This window comes from Mustelus asterias, chromosome 27 (genome assembly GCF_964213995.1).
Source record: "Mustelus asterias chromosome 27, sMusAst1.hap1.1, whole genome shotgun sequence".
In the NCBI taxonomy this organism is placed as follows: domain Eukaryota; kingdom Metazoa; phylum Chordata; class Chondrichthyes; order Carcharhiniformes; family Triakidae; genus Mustelus; species Mustelus asterias.
Genome location: NC_135827.1, coordinates 18,343,872 through 18,368,397, shown reverse-complemented (window position 1 = coordinate 18,368,397; position 24,526 = coordinate 18,343,872). Strand labels below are relative to the sequence as shown.

General features: G+C 41.3%; 1 protein-coding gene and 1 pseudogene across 2 annotated transcripts in view; one reads left to right on the top strand and one right to left on the bottom strand.

The window, feature by feature from the left end:
• The window catches only part of LOC144479859 (protein Aster-B-like), a 669,932-nt gene that overhangs the window by 370,286 nt on the left and 275,120 nt on the right, over positions 1–24,526 (bottom strand). Inside the window, exon 1 of one of the 2 annotated variants that reach the window (XM_078198864.1) lies at positions 105–445. The exons of the other annotated variant lie outside the window; for it this stretch is intronic. Within the exon in view, the coding sequence (XP_078054990.1) occupies positions 105–445 (341 nt within the window). Of the gene's footprint in view, positions 1–104; positions 446–24,526 lie in introns of those variants that run through there. 2 annotated transcript variants of the gene reach the window in all.
• LOC144480095 (U2 spliceosomal RNA) lies at positions 14,716–14,921 on the top strand (annotated as a pseudogene).

Below are 24,526 nucleotides of genomic sequence, written 5' to 3'. Positions count from 1 at the left end.
GAAATAACCGATTTTTTTTTGGTGTTAGCATCTTTGTGATACATTTCTACTTTACATCACTTCATATTATCTGTTCATTTCTCAGTTCTATGTTCAATATCTACCTGGTCTCACTTGCTTCACCTTTCTCACGAACTTTCAGCCATTTCTTCAACAGGAAGCGTTTGCGGCGTGGAGAAGCACTTGGTGTGGAACAATTTGACCAAGGAGTATCCTCGTCACTTGATGGTGTGATTTCAATAGAAGGAAGCTGTAGGTATTCTTTGGTTATCGGACCACAGTAAATGTTTTTCATCATTTGTTCTTTCTCACTCTGAACATTCTTCCAACGTTTCATTTTGAAGCGCTTCCTACGAAGTGTTGGTGTTGAAGATCTTGACCAAGCCACGGTGCCATTGCCTGAAGATGAAATATGTACAGCAGGAAGCTGCAACATATCTGACATTTCTATAGTTTGTGCAAGATTCCTTTACTGTGCTGTAAAACGAAGTTCTAAAACAGTCGTATACAGGAAAAATGAATGCTCACCAAGTCACACACCAGAAAATGGTAATTGTCACTGTGAAATCACGCACATCGTAAGATTAGATCCAGTATCTGTTCACTTTACTTATTTTTGTTCTTCCTTTAAATTAAGTGATGTTGTGTGCAGTCAAATACTTCATATATATGGAATTAAATATTTTTGAAAAGTTTCGTCTTATCTAGCTGTTCACCAGATTGAAATATTATAGCTGGAGCTTCTTCAGTGTCCTTAACCCCTCCAGAGCATATCAACAGTCAGCAGAAAGCTATTCGCAGGCTGAATGCCTATTGACAAAAAATTTTTGATGGCAGGTATTATAAACAGAAGTTAAAAACCAATCAAAATCCACAAAGGGATCTGAGTAGCAGCAGTGTGATGAGGAGAGCGATGCCCAATAGGGAAGCTGTAATATTAGATAATGCAGAAGATAAAACATGCATAGGCAATCGTAGCATGTAATTCTAGTCTCTGCCACATGGGACTAGTTTACATTATTAAGTGGCTGTAACAAGCAGGACCGCAAGTTGTCAAACCTTCGTCAGATGAATGGCCAAACTCCTAATCCCACATCTACATGGTAATGCCATTCTTCTTCCACATCATGGTGTCAATTATTTTTCACAGTTTAACAAAATATACTTTTCGATGTGAGCAGAACGAGAGTGATGATTACTGACTCAATAGCCAGGATGCACACACAAGTTCAACCAGCAGTGCTCCCCTAAAAAGAATAAAGGTTTGTTTTATCTACTGTAAATATTCACATAAATGATAAGCAATTAATTATGCATTCAGTTTACTGATCATATTACAGATTATATAACATTTTATATTCATAGTATAACTGTACAATTTCAAGAGACAGTCGTTGTTGACATACCAGTCTTGTGATTCAAATCAACCAAAAAATAACTTCTTGGGGTGAGGGTGGATCGCTACAATGGCTTGAAAGTACTCACTTGAGAATCCTCCTCGAGTGAGATGCTTTTATTTTAAAGTAGCTGAATAAAATATCTAGGTGAGTTTTGTTTCAAAGAAGTTGTATTCTTTTCAAACCATGTTTTCATTATACATCTTACTTAGGGGCAAGAATGTGCAAGATGTAACAAGTTGAATATTTTGTCTTGCCTGGAAAACCAGAGTAACAAGCTTGTAAGATGATAGATCTTTCTATCTGAGACATCTCTCAAAATATGTGTTATCTTGCAGGAAATTCCAATAAAGCAAACAGAAGATTAGAATAATCCACAGTCTGCTGAAAGCAAAATCTATATAGGTAGATGGATAAGCATATGAATAAGACAAAGCACGTTATTTAAGCGAATTCAGTTTGGCACCTAAGTATATTTGAGATTCCTAAGCTACACTGAACATCAGGTACTATACTTCCTGGTATCCAAAAAAGCATGCTGCTGCACTCTAAAATTCTCAATATCATTTAATCACAGAGATCCAAAGAACTGAATCCAATTTTAAAATCTCCATGTTAATTTTCAGGGCCTGGAGCAATGTTGGTATAAAAAAGTTCCCATTCTTGGAGTGTAACAGTCAAATGGACAACACACAGTCCACAAAATTGGGCCTTAATCATAGGTTCATACAGAAAGATAGAATATATTATTGGTAAAGGATATACCTATTCATTACAACTGGATGGAACTTGCTTTAAAGAGGATCAATACACTACTAAGCAGTTTTATTTAAATTACTTTTCCTACAGAGGGCTAAACACCAACATTTGTGTGACCAGCTCAGTATATGACAAACGTTCAAACTTCAAAGCATTTGACTCATAAATATGACCAACACCACAGTCCTACATGTCTACATATTCTACAATATTTCATAACAAAACAATAAGTTAAAACTGACCTAATCAAAGGGACATAAAGATAAAGAATATGGAAGTTAAGTCAATTTGTAAAGGATTCTGATACATTGCCCACATTGGGCACCATTATTTGGGCAGCACCATGGCAAGCACTGCTGCCTCACAGCACCAGGGACCCAGGTTCAATTCCAGCCTTGGGTGACTGTGTGGAGTTTGCATGTTCTCCCCGTGTCTGCATGTATTTCCTCCAGGTGCTCTGGTTTCCACCCAAAGATGTGCAGATTAGGTTGAGTGGCCATGCTAAATTGCCCCAGTGTCAGGGGGACTAGCAGGGTAAATACGTGGGGTTACGGGAATAGGGCCTGGGTGGGATTGTTGTTGATGCAGATTTGATGGGCCAAATGGTCTCCTTCTGCACCGTGATTCAATGATAAGTACAGACTGCCAACTATCTGCCAGAGAACTAATATCTATCCCAGCAAAAGGCTAGTGGAGTGGATGAGAACGTGACACATAAAAAAGTGCAAGCCAGAAGCAGATTAAAAAACAAATGGAAGATGACAATTTTGTCAATCTTTGTCTGATTACAGTCTGGTGAAGCACTTAGGGCACTTTTTCCGAAGGTATTATATAAATGCAAGTTGTTGTTGACACATCTGTCCTTTGAATTATTTGATTATATGTGATTAATCTACAGTTTTAAAATGTGATTATCTAAGGCACTGTTGCAATAAATGTCAAATTATCCTGGTCAGCATTGAAACCAATAATCTTTGTGCAATTGAGATGAGGGCAAAGGTGCAGATGACTGAATGGACTTAACTGTCACATGTACTTACCACTGCTCATTTTATACCCTCAAAACAAATTAGGGAGAGTTTGTTCAGTGCATTGGTCTAAGTGGCCCAGTGGCTTGTTTAGAAATAAAATTAAACTGAAATTGTCCTTCAAAATGTGCAATTTCCAGAAGAATTTGGCAAGCAATGCACTAGCCACTGCAGCTGAAATTTCTGTGGCAAGCAAAATGTAATAACTTGCAGAGAAATCACATTACTGATGACAGGCTAAGATTCAGAGGTGATTAATTAGATTTTTTTGTACAGAACATCCCCTCATAAAACACATATTTCTTAAAGTTATTCCTTACATGAAGAGCTTCCAATCTTATTTGAGTCAACAAAAACAAGATAGCAGTCAGGATGAGAAATTGGAGGATGAATATTGTCTTTTACCATATCATCCAAAAAGAAAAAAACATGCATTTATAAAACAAAAAAAACTTAATCTCACTAACTTCCACTTGTCAATTATATTTTTAAGGTTTGTTAACGTCAATTATATTGTTAAGGGATGAGGTGGAGATGCTGGCTTTGGACTGGGATGGGCACAGTGAGAAGTCTCACAACATCAGATTGAAGTCCAACAAGGTTTATTTGGAATCACAAGCTTGCGGAGCACTACTCCTTCATCAGGTGAGTCACTCACCTGATGAAGGAGCAGTGCTCCAAAAGCTCGTGATTCCAAATAAACCTGTTGGACTTTAACTGGTGTTGTGAGACTTCTTACTGTTCAGGGAAACAAGTGATGGGTATTTGAACACATATTATAAGGGATTGCATCATCAGCTCTGGGGGAATGACATTTTAATTTTATTACATAGCATTCCTTTGAACTTTTGTTTTCATTACAGTGCCCCATCAGGGCACTGTACCCATCTCATTAGTTTATTTTATTGATATATGTCTTTTTCCCCAAAAAAGCATATAACTAGGGGTAGTTGAACACTGTGTGAAATTGAGGAGTGTTGACACAGAATAAATTATCAGCCATAGAGGCCTTTGTTTTATTTTCACCAACCAGTGTGGATCCTACTAACACTGGACACCCAGGGAGACAAATGGATTAATAGAAATATGGCCATGGAGAAAGGATGTTTCAAAATAACTGGAGAATGAACAAAATAAAAATGATCCAAAGTTAGCAATAAATAAAAATGCATCAGAGACCATAAGATTTATAAGACATAGCATTATCCCTTATCTTTAGACAGTTTTGAGTCATTCCATCTGCTATTTATATCACTGAGCAACATGTTATCTACCCACTGTAAGGGCAACAACGTCATACAAGGTTGCTGAGAGATGGTGCTGGAGGTCTTCACATTCCTTGCTGAGGTAAACTATAGCCACCTCTTGGTACATCCCTGCCCAGTAGCCATGTTGACCATTAGAGCCAGAATACAGAAGACTCACTGCCAGGGACATGAATCTGCTTCAGTCACTCTGGGTCACCCATTCTGGCATCTGAGCACAACCCAGCTGGGCTGAGGTCTAGGGATTTTCAGTATTCACCAACTAGAAAACCCTGGAAAGAAAAACCCGAAAAAACCCTTAAAGTCCGGGGGACATGCGGCATCAATAGAATAGCAACTCTGCATCATCAAAAAGGAGCAGAACCAAGATTTAGGGTCCATTAGTTTCTGTCAAGCTAGTCCACAGCCATGGTCTTTGTTTCATGTCACACAAGTGAGGTTTAGTTTAAAAAAGAATTTAAAAAGCAAAACACAGTGGAGCCATGGCAAAGGTGCAGGTGAACAAAGTGATGCTGATGGACACCTTGTTGCCATTTTTAGTTCATAATCACCTTTGAATGCATCAAAGATCTGTCCAAAGAATTGGAATCGAAAATTATTTATTTAGGTTAACCAAACCCAAGTCTTGGACTTTGTACTTGAGATCTGTTCTTGCATTCTAATGAGGCAATCCTTCTCTTATCCCAGATGTAGATAAAATAGCTGTTGTTTTGATAACCTGTCCTTAACCAAGATCCAGAATACATCAGGATTGGGTATTATTCTAAATAACGAACACTAAAGGCTGGAGCTGCATGAAAATCCTCCCATGAAACAGATTTCTCTAAGCTATAGGTATTAAGGAATCTTAATATATCGTTCATTGCAATTGGCCCCTTCCATATCCATTTCCTCAATTAAATCATTTTTTCACTTTCACAGTACTGTCAGCTTCTCCCTCTCTCCCCATTTGCCACTAAAAACATAACTTACATTTTTAACACTACACAACAGGACTTTTCCAATACTTCACTTTCTTACTTATCATTTCCATCAGCCATTAACTACAAGTCATTCAGAATGTCTTGACTATCACACATTTCATCAGGATGTCTTCATTGACAGCAAGAGAAAATGGTTAGTTCTTTTACTCTCTTTCCCTATTCAGGATTAAAATGCCTTCCTTGTGAAGCCTTCCTCACACGTTCAACTCCCTTTAAGTGTTTTTCCTTTTCTTCTTGCATGTAAACATTAAGCTGATGCTGAGGGAGTCTGCACCATCAAAGGAATCTAACAAGCTGCAAATATGCACTAAAGATATAAGACATCAATGGTTTGAAGCTTTTGCATTCAGCAAATACAAATGTGATGTTTGGATTACAAAATTCAAAGGCATTCATCCCAAAGCAGGTTCCCTGACTTACTGAATTGGACTGACAGATTGAATCAATACTGCTGCCCCACCTACCTCCAGCATTGCAAATGTTACACTTTGGTTTAATTTATGGGGTCGGGCAGAGATAAGCCCAGCAGTTAGACAGCAAATTTTAACTCAGCAGTGGGAAAGATTTTAGAAACAATAACCTGAGGCAAAATTATCACTTGGACAACTGTGGCTTTATTAAGGGAAGCAAGCATGTATTTGCTAAAGGCAAATCATGTTCAATTAATTTGAATGAATTTTTTGATGAGGTAACAGAGAGGGCTGATGAGGGCAATAAGGTTGATGTGGTGTACACAGATTTCCAAAACATATTTTATAAAATGACACAATAGACTTTTCAGCAAAACTAAAGCTCATGGAATAAAAGGTACAGCGGCAGCATGTATACAAAGTTAGGTGAATGACAGGAAACAGAGGTCCCTCGGGGATCAGTACTAGGATCTGTGCCTTTCCTGATCTATGTTGGATGTGGACAGCACATTTGCAGATGGCACAAAATTTGATATTGTGAACTAAGAAGAAGATAGTGATAAACTTCAGGAGGACATAGACCGGCTGGTGGAACTGGTAGAAACATAGATAAAATTTAATGCAGAGAAGTGCAAAATGATATATTTTGGAAGGAACAAGGAAAGGCAATATAAAAAAGAAAATTCTAAAGGGAGCAGAGGAACCTGGGGGGTATATGTGCACAATTTAAAGGTGATAGGGCAGGTTGTGAGTGGTAAATAGGTCTTACAGGATCTTGCACTTTAATAAAACGGAGGCATAGAGTAGAAAAGGAAGTTTTGGTGAACCTCTATAAAATACTGGTTCACTCTCAATTGGAAGAACTTGTCCAATTAATTCTAGGCACCACGCTTTAGGAAATATGTGAAGATATAAGAGATGATGCAGAAAAGATTTATAAGAATGGTTCCAGGGATGAACGAGATTAGTCATGTGGACAAATGAGATGAACTGGGGTTGTTCCACTTAAAGAAGATTGAGAGATCTGAGAGGGGTGTTCTGAATGTGATGTCTGATCACAGCAGATAGGGAGAAACTGTTCCCTTTGACAGAAGAGCTGAGAACCAGAAGGCATCTATTTAAAGTGAATGGTAAAAAAACCCAAAGTGTATACAAGGAAAAGTATTTTTAAGCAATGAATAGTTAGGATTTGGTTGCACTACCTGAGTGTGTGGTGCAGGCAGATACAATCAAGCTTCCAAGAGGGAGTTGGTTAAGCACCTACACAGACAAAAAAAAAATCAGGGAAATGGAAAAGGGTGGGGAGCAGGATCAGCCTAGCTGCTCTTTCAGAGAGTCAGCAAGGATACAAGGTCTCTTTATGTGCTGCAACCATTATATGATTCTATGATATTATGTATGAAAGCAGTAGCAATCTTCCAAATTATAAACTGCAAAATAAACACACAAAGGCATCATCAAAAAATTCAGCAGAACTTAATAGTTTAAACTGATTACAATAAATAAACACGAAAGCCATCATAAATATCAGAAGGTGCTAACTCACATATATTCATTTGCAGAGATTGCAATAGTAGTGTTATTCTCATGAGCATCACCCAAACACTGTATCCCCTTAGTGTTACTCCTGATGTGAACACAGCAAATTCTGCTCCATTTTGTTCTGGTGAAAGCTGAAAGTAAACGCACAGTTCCTATGCAAATTTCAATATGCATAATAGGTGAAGGTTCTGAAAATAAGCTATTTAAACTATAATAGGCCTGTAATCAGAAACACTATTGCAAATCACTCAGCACCATCACTGTGCTTTCAGCTGTTTTGCCCTGAAAGATTTGTCTGCTGGTTGCTGAGTCTCACAGCTGAACATGTTTGCTTCCAATCTGCTCCCTTGGTGACAATTTTGCTGCGTGGGCATGTGTCAAAGCAAACAACAAGCCTCATCCACTTCCCCACCTGATCCTGTTCTCCCATCTGCTCCAGCTACAACTATGGACCATGTACAAATCTTCCCCTTCCCCAACTTGGCATTTAAGGATAGTTTGGACAAAACCTAAAGTTTGCCCTAGTGGATTTATGCCATGAATGGCTAATAGGATCTTATTTGTGTCATTTCACACAATGGGAAATCATCATCGGAGATAATTATTCTGAAGAGACTGGGACATTACATGGCAGATTCTGACCAGATATTAGATTAGCAAGTTAATAGGTCTGCCATTATTGAGAAAAATCTTCTCAAAAATATCATTCATGTTTGGAACAACCTTTTTACCATGGATCACAGATACTGGAAATAATATAACTGAAGAAATTAAAAGTTAATAGCCTAAGCCTGATAGCAACTGTTGGGATAACAAATTTGACATTAGTTGCAGCTTTTAGAGAGTATAGTCTGTGTGCTAATTCTGAACATAATGCAAGGAGGACAACTGGAGCAATCAACTGACATCCAGACCAACATCTAATTACAAATTAAATCTGAGAGTTTCTCATTAAGTGGCATGCAGCAGTCAGACCTCACTTTGCTCATGACTTTGAGGTGAGTGCAACATTCATAGACTACCTGCCACAGCGCTGTGCCAGCCTCGATGCAATGCCAGCGAAATACCACACAGCTAGGACTATAGAATTGGCCTGCTTCCGGTGGGTGCCTTGTTATTCCACAACTGTACAGTGGTATTTAGGCATGGCTGAACATTCAGACAAAGATCAGTGTTTCATGTGGATTTGAATGGGGAAAAGGAGAATGGACACGAGAGAGCAAAGGGACAGGAAGGCATTGCAAGAGGTTTTGGGAAACACAAGAGGGCCAAAGGGGCAGAAAGGCAATGTAAGGAATTAGAAGATGGGGGGAAAAGTACACAGGGGAAAGGGGACAGGAAGGCACTGCAAGGGGCTGGGTGGGAGGGGCAATGATGGTAGGCAGAAGGACAGGTAGGCTTTGTAATAAGTGGTGGAGGAGCGGGAACATTGTCAGGAAGAGGAGAGGTTGAGGGATGGGAAGCTGGAACTCAAGGAAAACTGAAACACTGACAAATAAGGAGCTGAATGGGATACCACATATAGGAATAGGAGGCAATACATGCAGAGTCCAGAACATGAAAGTGGGGGAGGGGTTGTTAGTGTAACACAAGAGAGATGGATTGAACTGAGACTCATGAAAGGGAGAAAAGTCGAGGGATTGGGGGATGGAGTTGGGAAGGGAAGACAGTGTAGTGTTCAGTACTGAGGTCAAAGGGAAACTCATTGAAGGCCGAAGTTCTTGGTCTGCGGTTAGCAAGTCGGAGTCAGAGAGTGGAGACACTCCTTGGGTTCTGTGGATTTCACAGCTGAGAGTAAAACAGGTTGAGACAGGTGTAACGGGCTTTCCTACAGGGCTAAGCATAGCATACACATTGTACTCCCACTCCAGGAAGGAGCATGGGCTGTGTGCTCCATTGGGATAACACACAGGTTGGCGTGCAGGGCATAGTCAGTTGCTGTCTCTGGGTTTGGTCGTCTCTACACTGGGCTGAAGATGGGATGCTAACAGTCATTGGAGGCATCTTCCACCTGTATTTGGGGGGGGGGGGGGGGTTTGGAGGATATGAAGCTTTCATGAGGTGGGGGCAGCCAGAGGGTCCTGGTCTCCTCTATAGCCTCTAGATGGGGAGGATGGAGGTCCACATGATGCTCAGAGGGGTTAGACAAGATTGCCGATGATAGCAACAACAACAGTGGGCTCCAGTATTACTATGGGACATTGGAAAATAACAGGAGGAAGCTCTATCTTAACATCGTGAGGGTTCCATGTAAATTTCTGGATCATGAGAGAGGGAGCATCAAAACTGTTCTTGAAGTAATAGCAAAGAACCATCATTTGACACTCTCAAACTACTGGCGGGGGAGTTCCAAATCAAAAGTAGAAGTGAATCTAGACAGGAGGGGTTTGAGGCAGTGTGGGAGGAGCTTACTGCTGGACTAAGGAGCCCTTGGTAGGGGCACCCGATAACTTGTTGGTGCCACAACATTAAAATGGAGCAGCGCTGAGAAAAAGATCTCGAGAAGCCAGCCATTTGAACCCATGCATTCTTTCATGCTGTAATAGGGAAATGTAGGAGTCACTGGCTTATCACAGTCACTGCATTTCAACAATGAAACACCAGAAGTGAAATTTGTGAATGTAGGCAACGATTAAGGAGGCACAGATGCTGTCTATATGGCATACCCTCAATGAAAGACTTCCACGTGATTTCCAGAATTGACATTCATAACAGGCCAAAGGGCAGTCAATGAGCAACTTATTGTTAATTAGTATGCCAGATTTGAGATTGGCACGTTGAGCTAGGTCATGTTGCACAAGTCATTCAGACCTTTTCCAACCACTGTGCAATTCAGATGTCAAGTCTCAGGGATGCCCTCTTGTGTCTGATGTATCTGTTAATGCCTCAGATGCTAAGTTGCATCTACGACAAGACTAGAGGACATAAGCCACTATAAACCATAACATTTGCTATTGGCTGAAGATTGTGAACTTCAAGATGTTCAACTGTTATTCATTAATCCATTCAACCTATTATTGCAGAGAGAAGGATAAAATAATTATGGATCCAGAGCTCATTGCTGGGTTTTTAAGGGATCTAGTACAATGGAGGAGAAGAAGGGACAGGTGACGACAAGCGCAGATTCAGGAGGAGGCCCTGTCAGAGATGCAGAGTGTAAGGGAGCCATAACATGAGTATGAGGATGAGGAGGATAGACCCAAAGCACAGAGGCAACTCGCTAGAACTAGGGTATACCGAAGAAAACTCTGCTATTCACAGAAGAATAAGAGACATTCTGTGCATGTCTGTGCTTGTCCCGAGCTCTGGTAGATCACATCTGCCACATTCTTCATAAGGAGGTAGTAGCACTCTGCGGAGTTGACAGCTATCCCTGCCAGTGGCCTTGAAGGTGACCGCCATGCTCAATTTCTTTGCTTGTGGATTGTTCTACGGATCCACAGGGAACCTGTGCAGCATCTCACAGTCCGCCACACACTGATGCACCATGAAAGCCTTGTGATTATGCACATATGAACCCTCATATTTCTTAGCACCATCCCACTCAGTGGTAGTCTCCCTTTGTGACACGTCTGTAGGTGTCCTGGAAACATCTAGGCTAGAGAGAGATGTGTGTGCTATGGTGGCATTTAAATATGCCGGCCAAACTATCGACCATGTTGGGTAATGGCAGAGCTGACAAATCAATTGCTGATCTGCCAGGTGATTTGGAGGGGTGCTCACCTGTGCATTATTAATGAGCTTCCAAACATGGAATTGGATGCAACTTCCTGCCATTCCAATCAGCGGGAAACATGCCGTGGAACCAGCAGCCAACATACCTAGGTTCAAAACGGAAAAATAAGCCCGCTGTTTTATCCACTGAGCTAATGGGAGAGCTGATAAGAACAACCTATTTTTATGTCTCAGTCACCAGCTTCTAAAGCTTGCTGAGTTCAATTTAAAAAAACCTTTAATTATTGAAAATCTATTTGATCATGGTACACTAAAAATGAAATCAAAATTAGTGTCTTCGGGGGTTCCCACAAAACAAAACTGTACATCATCAATCAAGCAATTCAGTGAAATGAGTTGCCAAGATCAGCACGCCCTTCTGCATCAGAAACTATTTACACATCACTAAACATAAAATGGAATGATTCCACGTATTATTTTAAGAATGATAAATGGCTTCTTCATGAAAAGCAATTTATTCAACCATGATTGCAACGAGGGGCTGCCATTATTTCAGACACCTGATCACACAGCAGTTTTGAAACTAGGATGGCTGCGAAACTGACTGTTCCAAAAGTGAACGACAACAAGCCTCAGTTCATGCCCAAGCTGTTTGGCATTAGAACATCACTTTCAACAGTCCTTGGCTCCCACACAATTGTAAATTTGTTTGCATTCCAGATTCCAAATGCCAGAAATGTGTTATATAATATGAGATTATGATTGAATTGCTGCCTAAGGAATTTGGGTTTGGTGTCCTTATGTGCTCTATTTGGTTTTTTTTTTAAACCACAACCAGCAAGCTGACAGAAAGTATGTATTCTATTTCTGGCGCTGCAATTTCAATATGCAAAATATCAAGAAATGAGCTTAGTAGATCCATTTGAGTTTAATGACTTAATAACACTTTTGAGCAAGAGAAGAGCACTGTTTGGCCCATTTAATTCACCTAAGTACCATACCAGAAAACTACAGCATCATTTTACATGCAAGACATTCCACAGACTTCATAGGGGTGATACACGGACTTTGCTATGCCATTGGTAGACTACACCAGTCCAGGAAAATAGCATGTGGGCCTAAAAATCCGTCTTTTACCCAGCGCAAACAGTTTGCGATTCTCCTCACCCCTTCCTAAGGGCGCAAATCGGATCACGCCCAGAAACGGTCAGAGTCCAATTAACATATTTAAAGTAGCATTCAAATATGCATTGCCTGTTCAAATGGGGAAGTGATGGCCTAGTGGTATTATCACTTGACTATTAATTCAGAAGCTCAGCTAATTTTCTGGGAAACCGGGTTCAAATCCTCCCCCACGGCAGCGGCTGATATTTAAAGTCAATAAAAAATATCTGGAATTAAGAATCTACTGATCACCATGAAAGCATTGTCGATTGGCGGAAAAACCCATCTGGTTCACTAATGTCCTTCAGCTAAGGAAATCTGCTGTCCTTACCTGGTCTGGCCTACATGTGACTCCTGAGCCACAGCAATGTGGTTGACGCTCAACTGCCCTTGGGCAACTAAAGGTGCCCAACTGGAACACCAAAGGTACCCAGTATTGGCCACCAGGCATCTTGGCAGTGGCCAGACAGCCTGGCGATGCCTGTTGGGCACTGCTAGAATGCCAGTCCTGAGGGGGCAATGCCTGAGTGGGGGCCATGTCAGGGAGGCTATGCCGTGGCGGCGGACAGGGGGGCGGGTGGGCTCAAGCAGGGTTCGATTGTGAAGGCAGTCCTACTGGTGGGCATGTCAGCTTCCTGATGGGGGCATGTCAGGAGTCGGGCAGTGGGACCCATCCGGAGGGCCCCAATGTCGGTGACCCTTTGGTGAAGGGGCTGGGGGAGCATGTTGCCGCGTGGAGGAGGGGGTATCCCAATGTCCATGGGGTGAGGGAGGGGTCTCCCAATGCATTCCGAGAGATCGGGGCACCCTTGGAAAATGAGGACTAAGTCCCTCCCTCCCACCGCTGCAAAACTCTGAACACCCCAAAAAAATGACTGAATGTGGAAGGATTGCAGTGTTGGACACGCTTGAGACACCGGCGTAGGTTAGATTAATCCATTACCCTCACCATTATGACACTGAAATTTTTAGAAGAATTCTGCCCCCATGTGCTCATTTGTGAGAAGGGCTGCAAGGGAAGAGAGAGAGGCTGCAAAAGGGGAAAAGGAGCCTGTAAATAGAGAAGAGGGTTGCAAAAAGGAGGGTGGGGAGTTGCAACAGGAAAAGGGCGGCAAAGGGGGAAAAGAAGAAGTGCAAATGGGGGAAAAGGACTGAAAGGGGGGAAAATATGAACTGCAAAGGAGGGAAAATAAGACATGCCAAGGGGGGAAATGAAGGGCTGCAAAGGGCACAAAGGCAAGGCTGCAAAGGGGGCAAAAGGAAGGCTCCAAAGGAGGAAAAGGGCTACAAAGGGGGGAAAGAAGGGCTGCAAAGGGAGAAAATGAAGGACTGAAAAGAGGGAAATGAGGGCTGAAAAGAGGGAAAAAGGGTCTGCAAAGTGGGAAGGGGAACTGCAAAGGGGGAAAGGGAGGCTGAAAAGGGAAAGGGGACTGCAAATTGGTGAGGGGTGGCTGCAAAGGGAGATAGGGGAATTCGCAAAGAGGGAAACTGCAAGGTGAGAGTGACGCTTTGAAGGTAATGAATACTTTTGATGACTAATGAATTGCATCTCTACCCATGTCCAGCTTTATCGCAAGCACATGTAATGTAAGAAAACTTGATCAAAAACAAGGGACATAGTAATTTTTTTTTATTCATTCATGGGACATGGGCGTCATTGGCATGCCAGCATTTATTGCCCACCCTGAGTTGCCCTGTAGCAGTTGAGAGTCAACCACATGGCTGTGACTCTGGAATAACATGTGGGCCAGACCAAGTAAGGATGACAGATTTCCTTCCCTAAAGAACATTAGTGAACCAGAATGTTTTATCATGCATTTTCAGTACAACTGCAATAAGCTTGAAGCCAATCTTTTGAATTTCACAGCTGAAAAATTTCATTCAGAACACTCCAGCTTTCTATGGTCAGTAAAGACATTACTACACTCTTGGTTCTTCACCAACAATATGAATGTCATCTAGTCTTTGATAGCAGAACACTAGCAAAAATGCATAACTAGTATCTTACCATCTGAATGTACCCAAATATACAGCCCAATTGCTGTCAGCTGTCGCTGTTCTGCATTGGTTTCAAACCAGTCCCGATAGTTCAATATATAATCCAATAAGGGTCTCAACCAGTTGTAACTTGTGTTTCCTTTTGTGTAGGTAGACTACATAAAACCAGATTTTCTTGTTTTATCACTCAGCCTCATCGATAATCGGCTGTTTGCTCAGCCCATATTGTACAAACAGCATTATCTAAATGAGTATAACCTATGGTAATACAACAGTTGTCCTCTTGGTTTTTTGTCAGGTGCTGAAGTGCTCGAGTCTGTCTGACTGACACATTTGGCAGCACCAAAAATCCATTAATAAAACATTAACTAGTTTAGAAATAATCTCTCCAGAGTCAATATGTAGCTCTTACATTATTTATTTTTTTCCAGTTTCAAGTGGAGTTTACCCATGTTCAGAAAACTGAAATATCTTAAATTCTTTAGTCACAGAATATCGCTTCTCGGCCTTTTGGCTAAGATCAAGTGTAGTATGGTCGGCAGCCCATGGTCGGCCGCACTTGGTTGAGGTCATTAGGTTACACTGAAGCTTCATATGTTTCATATGAAGCAATTTTTTAAAGCGGCATCTCGGCCTTTTGGCTAAGATGCAAATGAGCTCAAGTCTTGGAGGAGGAACCTCCCCCTTCTCCAATCAGCTTGGCTCATGTAGATCAGGCCCAGGACAGGGTGGTTTGGTCGCTCGCCCTGTCTTGTCAGCCTGGATCTGAAATGTCTCAACTTGTTGAGACTCTGGATTTGATTTGATTGAATTGGAAAAGTATTAAAAAAAAATTTGGCAGCACCAAAAATCCATTAATAAAACATTAACTAGTTTAGAAATAATCTCTCCAGAGTCAATATGTAGCTCTTACATTATTTATTTTTTCCAGTTTCAAGTGGAGTTTACCCATGTTCAGAAAACTGAAATATCTTAAATTCTTTAGTTACAGAATTGTTGATGGGCAAAAGTTCAACAAATCAATTTAACAAACATCAAGCACTGTATATTTTTAAAAAGCTCTTTAAATTCTGTGTATTATTCTTCCACTTTCCAAAGCTTATGATACAAAGGCATGGAATAAAGCCAGTGAGCTGAAATAAAGTGAACTGAATAAAGTGCCCTGATTTCTCAGTATTAACTTACCTCAGATCTGAGCAAGTAAAAGCGCACACTGTGGAAAATATAAGGAGCAAACTGCATACTATAAGGATGGCCTGAGATGCTAAACCCTGCATAAATTTAGATTTTATTTCTAAAAAATCATAATACCAACTTTATCACACAAAAGAGAAACATCACAGAGTTTAAATTTGTCATGTCTTTCAGAAAAGTTCCACAAGAACTCCAGCAGAAAGCTGACAGAAACTCCCAGAAAACAGTGAATACCTAGCTGCACTAGATGGCTGCCATTTCCAGCAATTTGTCTATGTCTTATGCACTGTAGGAACAAACCAGTGGGGTTGAGAATTACAGGATCTTCAGCTCCAGTAACTCTAATCCATTACATGGCAACTGACAACAAGGGGCAAAACTAGAAAAACTCTATGTTGGGAGTTCCCAATCATTTTTTCCATTGGATGCTGCTATATGTTCATAGAGGCCAGTAGCACCAAGTGAGTCAAGGCATACAATATTCAGCAGGAAAAATAGAGTGTGGGATCCACCCCACTCCCCTTCCACAACGATAAGTTGGAGATGCACTTGAAGTGGCACAAGCAACATGCCACATTGCAATGATGTGCCTTTATGCTGAACTGTACTGATTCCAATGGGATCTATGCTAAAACATACAAATGACAAGATCTGAAAATGTGATTGCAACTACAGATTTTCAGTAACTCTACTCTCTTATAAAAACCCTTATTTTTAATTATGAATTTTTGTCCTTTTTATAATAGATTTATGGATGTGAGCATCATTGGCTAGGCCAGCATTTATTGCCAATCTCTAGTTGCCCTTGAGGTGGTGAGCTGCCTTTTTGCACTGCTGCAGTCCATGTGCTGTAGGTACACCCACAGTGCTGTGAGAGATGGAGTTCCAGGATTTTGACCCAGTGAGTGAAGGAATGGTGATATATTTCCAAGTTAAGATGGTGAGTGACTTGAAGGGGAACCTCCAGGTGATGGTGTTCTGCCTTTGTCCTTCTAGATCAGGGGTCTCCAAACTACGGCCCGCGGGCCTCATCTAGCCTCATCCGGATCGGAGTTTGGAGACCGCTGTTCTAGATGGTAGCGGTCGTGGGCTAGGAAGCTGCTGCCGAAGGAGCCTTGGTGAGTTCCTATCGTGTATTTTGCTGCCACTGTTCATCAGTGGTGGAGGGAGTGAATGCTTATGGAAGGGGACAAATCCTGGATGGTGCTGATTTTCTCGCATGTTGTTGGACTCATCCGGGCAAGTATAGAGTACTCCTGACTTGTGCCTTGTAAATGGTGGGCAGCTTTGGGGAGTCAGGTGGTGAGATACTCACAGCAGGATTCCTAGCCTCTGACTTGCTCTTGTAGCCACAGTACTTACATGGCTAGTCCAACTCAGTTTCTGGTAAATGGTAACCCTCAGGATGTTGATAATGGGGGATTCAGCGATGGTAATGGTATTGTCTGTCAAAAGGGGCGATGGTTAGATTCTTTCTTGTTGAAGATGGTCATTGCCTGGCACCTGTGTGGCACAAGCTGATGAATGGCAATGAGATGATTGACCTCCAAGCACCACAACCATCTTTTGTGCCAGGGATTCCCCTCCCCACTCCGTCAATTCCCATTGATTTAGTTTTTCTAGGACTCCTTGATGCCAGTCAAATGCTGCCTTGATGTCACGAGCAGTCACTCTCACCTCCATAATTCAGTTCTATGTTTGAACCATGGCTGTAATGATGAGCCCTTCCATCAATTAACTGATGATTAAGAGTAGACTGGTGGGGCAGCAATTGCCCAGATTGTATTTTTCCTATTAATTGTGTAAAAGACAAAGCTGGACCGTTTTACAATTTGCTGGGCAGATGCTGGTGTTATAGTTGTATTGAATAGCTTGGCTAGGGCTATGGCAAATTCTGGAGCACAAGTCTTCAAGACTATTGCCAGAATATTGTCAGGGCCCGTAGATTCTTGTAACCTATGGCCCAGCATATCCCCCACTCTATCTAAAACACCAAGATAACAGATCAATCTTGATTCAATGATGAGTGTAGAAGGACATGACAGAAGAGGCACCAGGCATTTCTAAAAACAAGGTATCAACCTGGTGAAGCTATAACACAGGCTACTGCATGCTGAACAAGTACTACTACAACACTGGCGTCTACCTGATAATGTGGAAAATTGTCCAGGTATGCCTGTACAGTGTCCAATGTCTTAAGCCATTCCTTGCTGTCACATTGAGTGAATCAAATTGGAAGAAGACTGACATCTGTGATGCTGGGGATCCCCAGACGAAGCGGAAATCAGTCATCCACTCGGCACTTCTAGCTGAACATTGACCTTTGTGAAGCCTCCTTTTCCAGTTTAACTGTCCACTGCCATTCATGATTGGATGTGGCAGGACTGCAGAGCTTAGATCTGATCCGTTGGTTATGGAATTGCTTAGTTCTATTATTTGTTGTTTGTGCTGTTTGGCATGCAAGTAGCCCTGTGTTGTAGCTTCACAAGGTTGACACCTAATTTTTAGATGTGCTTGGTGTTGCTTCTGGCATGCCCTCCTAAATCTTCATTGGACCAGGGTTGACCCCCTAGCTTAGTGCTAATGGCAGAGTGGGAGATGTACCAGGCATGAAGTTACAGATTGTGGTTGTATACAATTGTGCTGCTGCTGATGGCCCACAGTGCTTCATGGATGCCCGCACTTGAGTTGCTATATGTGTCCAAGGTCTACCCTATTTGGCACATTGAGGACAATTTCTATCTTGTGAGACACTTCCAATGTGAAGACAGGACCTTGTCTCCATAAGGACTATGTGGTGGGCATTCCTACCAACACTGGCATGGACAGATGGATCTGCAGCAGGCAGGTTGAGGTCAAGTATGTTTTCCCTTCTTGTCGGTTTCCCGCACCTCACTGAAGATCCATTCTATTTCTCTTTGAATCCAGACTGCTAGCTCGGTGTGAGGAATACTACCAAACCACTCACTGGTGGACATTCAAGTCCCCCACCCAGAGCACATTCTGCACCGTTGCCACCCTCAGTGCTTTCTCCAAATGGTATTCAACATGAATGAGTACTGATTCATCGACTGACGGCAGATGGTATGTGACAATCAGTAGGAGGTTCCCTTGCCCATGCTTGGCCTGGTGCCATGAGACGACATGGGGTCCAGAGTTGATATTGAGTACGCCCAGGGTAACTCCCTCCTGACTGTATACCACAGTACCACCACCTCACTGGGTCTGTCCTGCCAGTGGGACAGGACATGCCTAGGAATGGTGATGGTGCCGTCTGGGACATTATCTGTAAGATTCTGTGACAAGGATTATGTCAGGCTACTGCTTGACTAGTTGGTGAGACAGTTATCTTGGCACAAGCCCCCCCCCAGGAAAAGGACTTTGCAGGGTCAACAGGGCCGGGTTTGCCATTGTCATTTCCAATGCCTAGGTCAATGCTGGGTAGTTCCTCTAGTTTCATTCCTTTTTGTCATCTTCCGAGCAGTTGGATATAACTTGCTAGATAATTTCAGAGAGCATTTAAAAGTAAATCATATTACTGTGGGTCTGGAATCCCACGTAGGCCAGGCAAGGATGACAGGTTTCCTTCCCTGAAAGACGTTCGTGAACCAGATGGGGTTTTTATGGCAATCAATCATTTCATGGTCATCATTAATTGATTTCAAATTCTACCCCTGCTGTGGTGAGATTCGAACCCATGTCCCCACAGCATGACCCCGAGTCTCTGGATTACTAGCTCAGCAACAATAACACTGCGCCACCACCTCCAACAATGCATGCATGTCACTCCAAACACTCTTGATCAGATGGAGTATAAAAAAAGACTAAACTTTCCTATCAATGCTTTTCAACTCCAACTTCTGTTTCCCGTTTTGAGTTTGATAATCTATGGTAAATTGCATGCTATTTTGAGTTATGGACTCTTCACTATTAGGAAGTAGATTAAGATTATGCAATGTGTTTTCTCCTTCACTGAGTTTGAATTAAGAGTCCAATTGTGAAAGGTTGTTGTTTCGTGGCCAATAACCATTTCTTTTAAAAAACTTAAATATTCATATTTTTTACTACATTCTTTTATTCTTACGTATAATTTTGTGAGCCTTCCAAAACCTACTTTCTTCACATTCAGTTGAATCATTCAGTCAGTTGAGATACAAATGTGTTGATAGTATTGCAGAATAACACTGGTTGCTCAATGAGCAGGAACAGTAACCATTAGCAGATGACAAAGATAGTATGGTGGGAATAAGCATCAATGGTGACATTTTAAAAAAAATGTTAGATAACTTATCTGAAATATGAAGTTTACAAACTGACAGTGAAACTGCTCTGCATGATAAAAAAAATCCCTGACAGAAAGTTTTCTTATCTTGAAAAAGGGAGTAAGTCACTAAATATTAAGGGAAATATATCAAACAATCAGTAGCTTGAAAAATTAAATGCACTTCACTAATATGCATGCATGTCCAAAGAATAATTAAAAAGCGACTAAATCTTGATATATGTAAGATGTTTTTCATTTCACTACATTAACATGGAATTATAAATGATCAAATCTAAGTTTCACAGGAGATTAAAGGTGTTGACAAGTTTTGGATAGTCTCAATTAGCTATATTGATTGATTTGTCAACATGAACATCTTCGAGGTCATACTAACGGTGATGGAATTAGCTCTTTCAAAGAGCTGGCACAGGCATGATAGCTCGAATGACCTCTCTGGAGCTGTAAGATATGATTATTGTAAAGAACACAAATTACATTTTAGTGGCAACTCAGAAATAAACATTTTACTTTCATACACTGTCAACTGGCTGTTCAAGCACAAAAATTGTAAGCACCATCACCAATCTGACATTTTCATGTCAAACAGGTAAGCTTTATTCTCACTCCCAAATAATAGATGTTGTCACAATGCTGTCATCAAATTAATTGGTACCACCAGAGCCTCACTTTATTTTTTTGAAATGAGAAATACTTCAAGTAAACCATTCTTCGTTATTATTCCAAGAAGTTGCCAGTTTCCTATGCTTTCCTCCCTCTTTAATCTCACTGTTACTAAGACAGTAATGATGGAATTTCAAAAGTAGACTATATCATTACCATTTAAGCTTTTCAGGCTACCTTGTCAGGCACATTAAAAACATGTGTTATTATAAATTGTTTCAAAGAAGAAAAATAATGTTCATTTGTTTTTCCCTGCCAAGCTATGAAAAGTACATTATCAACTGAAATTTATTTTCTTTCTATTGCTGTTATTTTATTAAGGAATGAGCTTCCAAATAGTGTATAGTAGCATAGTGGTTATATTACTGGATGAGAGGCCTGGATGAATGATCCTGAGGAACAATTTCAAATCTCATTGTGGCAGTTGGGGAACTTAAATTCAGTTCATCTTCAGCTGTTCGGTCAATGACCATCAGAAGGTCAGAAATCAGGATGTCACTGCTGATTGCAAAGTCTTCAGTTCCAATAACAAGGAAAACTACGTGCATTTATATAGTATCTTTACCATACTAAAATGTTCCAAGGCGCCTCATGGAGACATTATAGTCACACAAAGAAAAATTAGGACACGACCACCAAATATTTGGTCAATGAAGTGGATTTAAGGAGTAAGGATAAAAGAGGCAGATAGACTTTGACATGGAATTCCAGAGCTAGGCAGATGAAGGCATGGCCAGAATTCCATCTGCAGTTCTTCAGATAACAAAGCAGTCCATGCCCGTATGCAGCAAAACTTGGACAACATTCAGGCTTGAGCTGAAAAGTGGCAAGTAACATTTGTATACCACAAGTGCAGGAAAGGATAATCTATCAACAAGGGAAAGTCTGACCACCTCCGCATGACATTCAACATCATTACCATCATTGAATCCCTATCAATATCCTGGGGTCACCACTGACCAGGAACTTAAGTAGACCAACCACATAAATACTATGGCTACAAGAGCAAAGGCTAACAATTTTGCTGCAAGTAATTCACTTCCCGTCTCCCCAAAACCTATCTACGACCATCAAAAAGCACAGGTCAGGAATGTGATGGAAAACTCTCCACTTGCCTGGATGGGTGCAGCGCCAATAACACTCAAAATGCTTGACATCATCCAGGAAAAAGTAGCTTCCTTGACTGCCACTCAGCCACCACTTTGAGTACTCACTCCCTCCACTACATGCAAGCATACTACCATCTATCACAGACCAATCCAATGTACGTGTGCGCAAACGTGTGTACATTTCCATTTTTTTGTCAGAAATGGGACCAAAGGAGCAAATTTCAGAAGGATACAGTTAGCATATCATTAAACATGAATTTCAAAAAAAGTTAAGTATGACGAAGAGAAACAACTTGCTGAGCAGAAATAGAGCAACGTCGGAGCAATAACTTCATAATTTAAAAATTGGTTCCCATTGGAGTATGAGAAGGTCAGACACACACTCTCTCTTTCTCTCATGCTCTCTCTCAAACATACCCTGACAGCGAGTGTCTTTGTCTCCCCCTCACCAGGGTTGGCAGCCAGTCTCTTCCCAACCTCCAGGTTTCGCAGCCTCTCTCCCCCTGGGCCCCAATACCACCTTCTCTCTTAGCACTCAACATATTCACCACCATCTGTGTTCCATGATTCGCCAATCAGAGACTGCTTCTCTCCCAGCAAACTTACCCTTCAAACCGTCATTTTGAATAGTGGCTCTGGCGGCCACATAGAATGGCTTCTGGGTCCACAATCCAACCCACATGCTGTGGTTGGACAAGCCTGATCTGCAAGATACACTGCAGCAACTTGTCAAAGTATCTTTGGAAGCTCTTCCAAAAGCAATTACTTCCAGCACCTGGAAGGACATGCATTAGAATACCATCATCTCCAAGTTTCTCACCATCCTGGCTCAGAAATATACTGCCGTTCCTTCATCATTGCTGGGTCAAAATTGTGGAATTCTCTCCCAACAGAGATCCAACTTAGTCCGTAAAAAGGAAAATCCTAGCATGGAAACCTCAGATTCAGGAGTGCTAAGAGAAGAATGCAAATTCTGATGTTCCTACTTCCCCAAAATGTCCACATTAGATCAATCCTAAGTATCAAAATCTCTGTCAAATTCTCATGAGTAAAGAAAGAAATTACAGTTACCAACGTCAGCAACAGGAAAATATCTGTAAAAGAAAATGCAAGCCCCATGGTATTAAGATTTTTCTAAAAGAATTGTAGCCTCTCAATCCCTTTGGGTACTATTTTCTGTCTGATAAATAATTTTGCAGGCTTAGTTTTATTCACTATGTTTATTTGACTCAATCCTTTCTGTTCTTAGATATTAGGAATGCCACAGGGGTTCTATTATAACACAATGCTGCTTCAGATACAAATGAGACCCATTTTCCAAGCTTATCAGAAGTAATGTGGTTCGTTAATTTTATAATATCAACAGTAAAGCCTGAAGTCTTTCAACCTTGCCAACTGATTTTAAAAAATGCTAAGAACTTCCTTTGACTCCCAGTCTAATTTATGCATCTATATTCATAAGGTATCCTTTACCGAACCATTTGCAATAGCCACAATAATCAACATAGTAGCTGCCAAAATACTTAACAGCTGCATCAAGGTTGAAATCATTGGTTCAAAACTTCATTTGTAGATTATCCAGAGACAGGAAGGTTTGCTTTCAGGCCTCCACCTCACCAGCCAAAAAGGTGTCATTTTAAATGGCACATTTTCACACAAGAATTGCTCACCCACCCATCTTCCTTCTGAGTGTCCTCCCTCCCCTGCCTTGCATTCCGGAAAAACTCACCCTCAAGATATTTACAACAGCACTTTCAAACTCCTAACCATATAGTCCTTCACATTTCTGCAGCTAGCATTGTGTGCAATCGTAGCTTTACCTCCACCTTTGATATCCTTGTTCCCATTAAACTGATTACACTCTCTTACCCTGGTCTTTCCCTCAGTAGAGGCCTCAACTCTGCTTGTTCAAGTCCAAGGGACATAAACTTAAATGTTTATGGTGGACAATTTCTGATTCTACGGTGTTTAGTCATTCACCCTCAGATCTGGCTGGACCACGTAAAGCTCAATCAGGTCCTGCTCTCTTCTGCTAAAGCTGCTGACTGTTCCAGAATCACCAGGAATGCAAAGATAACCCACAACTTCTCTTCTCCATGATAACCTGTCTTCTTAAATCCTTCTCCTCTGCCCCTTCACCTCCAAAATGTGTTAAGCTCTCTAACTTCTTTATCACTAAGGTTGAGACCAGACTCAAAGCTGCCTCTGCCTTTTCCCACCCTTCCCTTAGCTCAAGTCAAATCTTCTCTCAGGTTTCCCCTTGCCCGAAACTTGTATCTTCCTCTCATTTCTTAGCCATCCTCCAGAAAGCCCCCTCTCAGCTCATCTTGTTCATCTGACTCACCTTCTACTTTCGGCCCTATTTCTTTACAGACTGCTGACCACTAAACTTCTCTTCTTGCCCGCATGCTAGCTTATATTATTAATGGTCCCTCAACCTCAAGTATTTCCTCCTCACCTTCAAATCTGTTATTACCACCAACAATCCTCTAATTTTGCTTTCTGGTTCCCAGATGGATTAATGAAGTGCACTGACACTTAAACTGTTTTGTGCAGTTGTGTATATGCTATAGTTTAAAGGGGTCAAATTGTACATAGCCTGCATGCAAGTTTCAGGTTGGTGCGTGACCACACAGCTTGAAAGTAACACTGATCACTTCCCTCTCAGAAAATAGAAGACTTGACTGCTCTATCCTTGTAAACTATTGTCCCTTTCTCCAACCTCCCTTTCCTCACCAATGTCCTTGCACAAGTTTCCTGTCTCCCAAATGCTCATCTTTCCTGCAACCGCATGTCTAGATTCCTCCAAACAGGTTTCTACCCATCAAATGCTGAAAAAGCCCTCAAGATGTCAAAAGACATCCTGTGACTGCGAATATGGTAGACTATCCTTCATTATCCTTTTCAACCTGTATGCAGCCTTTGAGGGAATGGACTGCACCATCCTCCTCCAAAACGTCTTTTCTGTCATTCAGCTGAACATGACTGCCCATGTCTGATTCCATTCTTATTAATATCACAGCAAGAGATCATCTGCAATAACTTTTGTTTCTATTC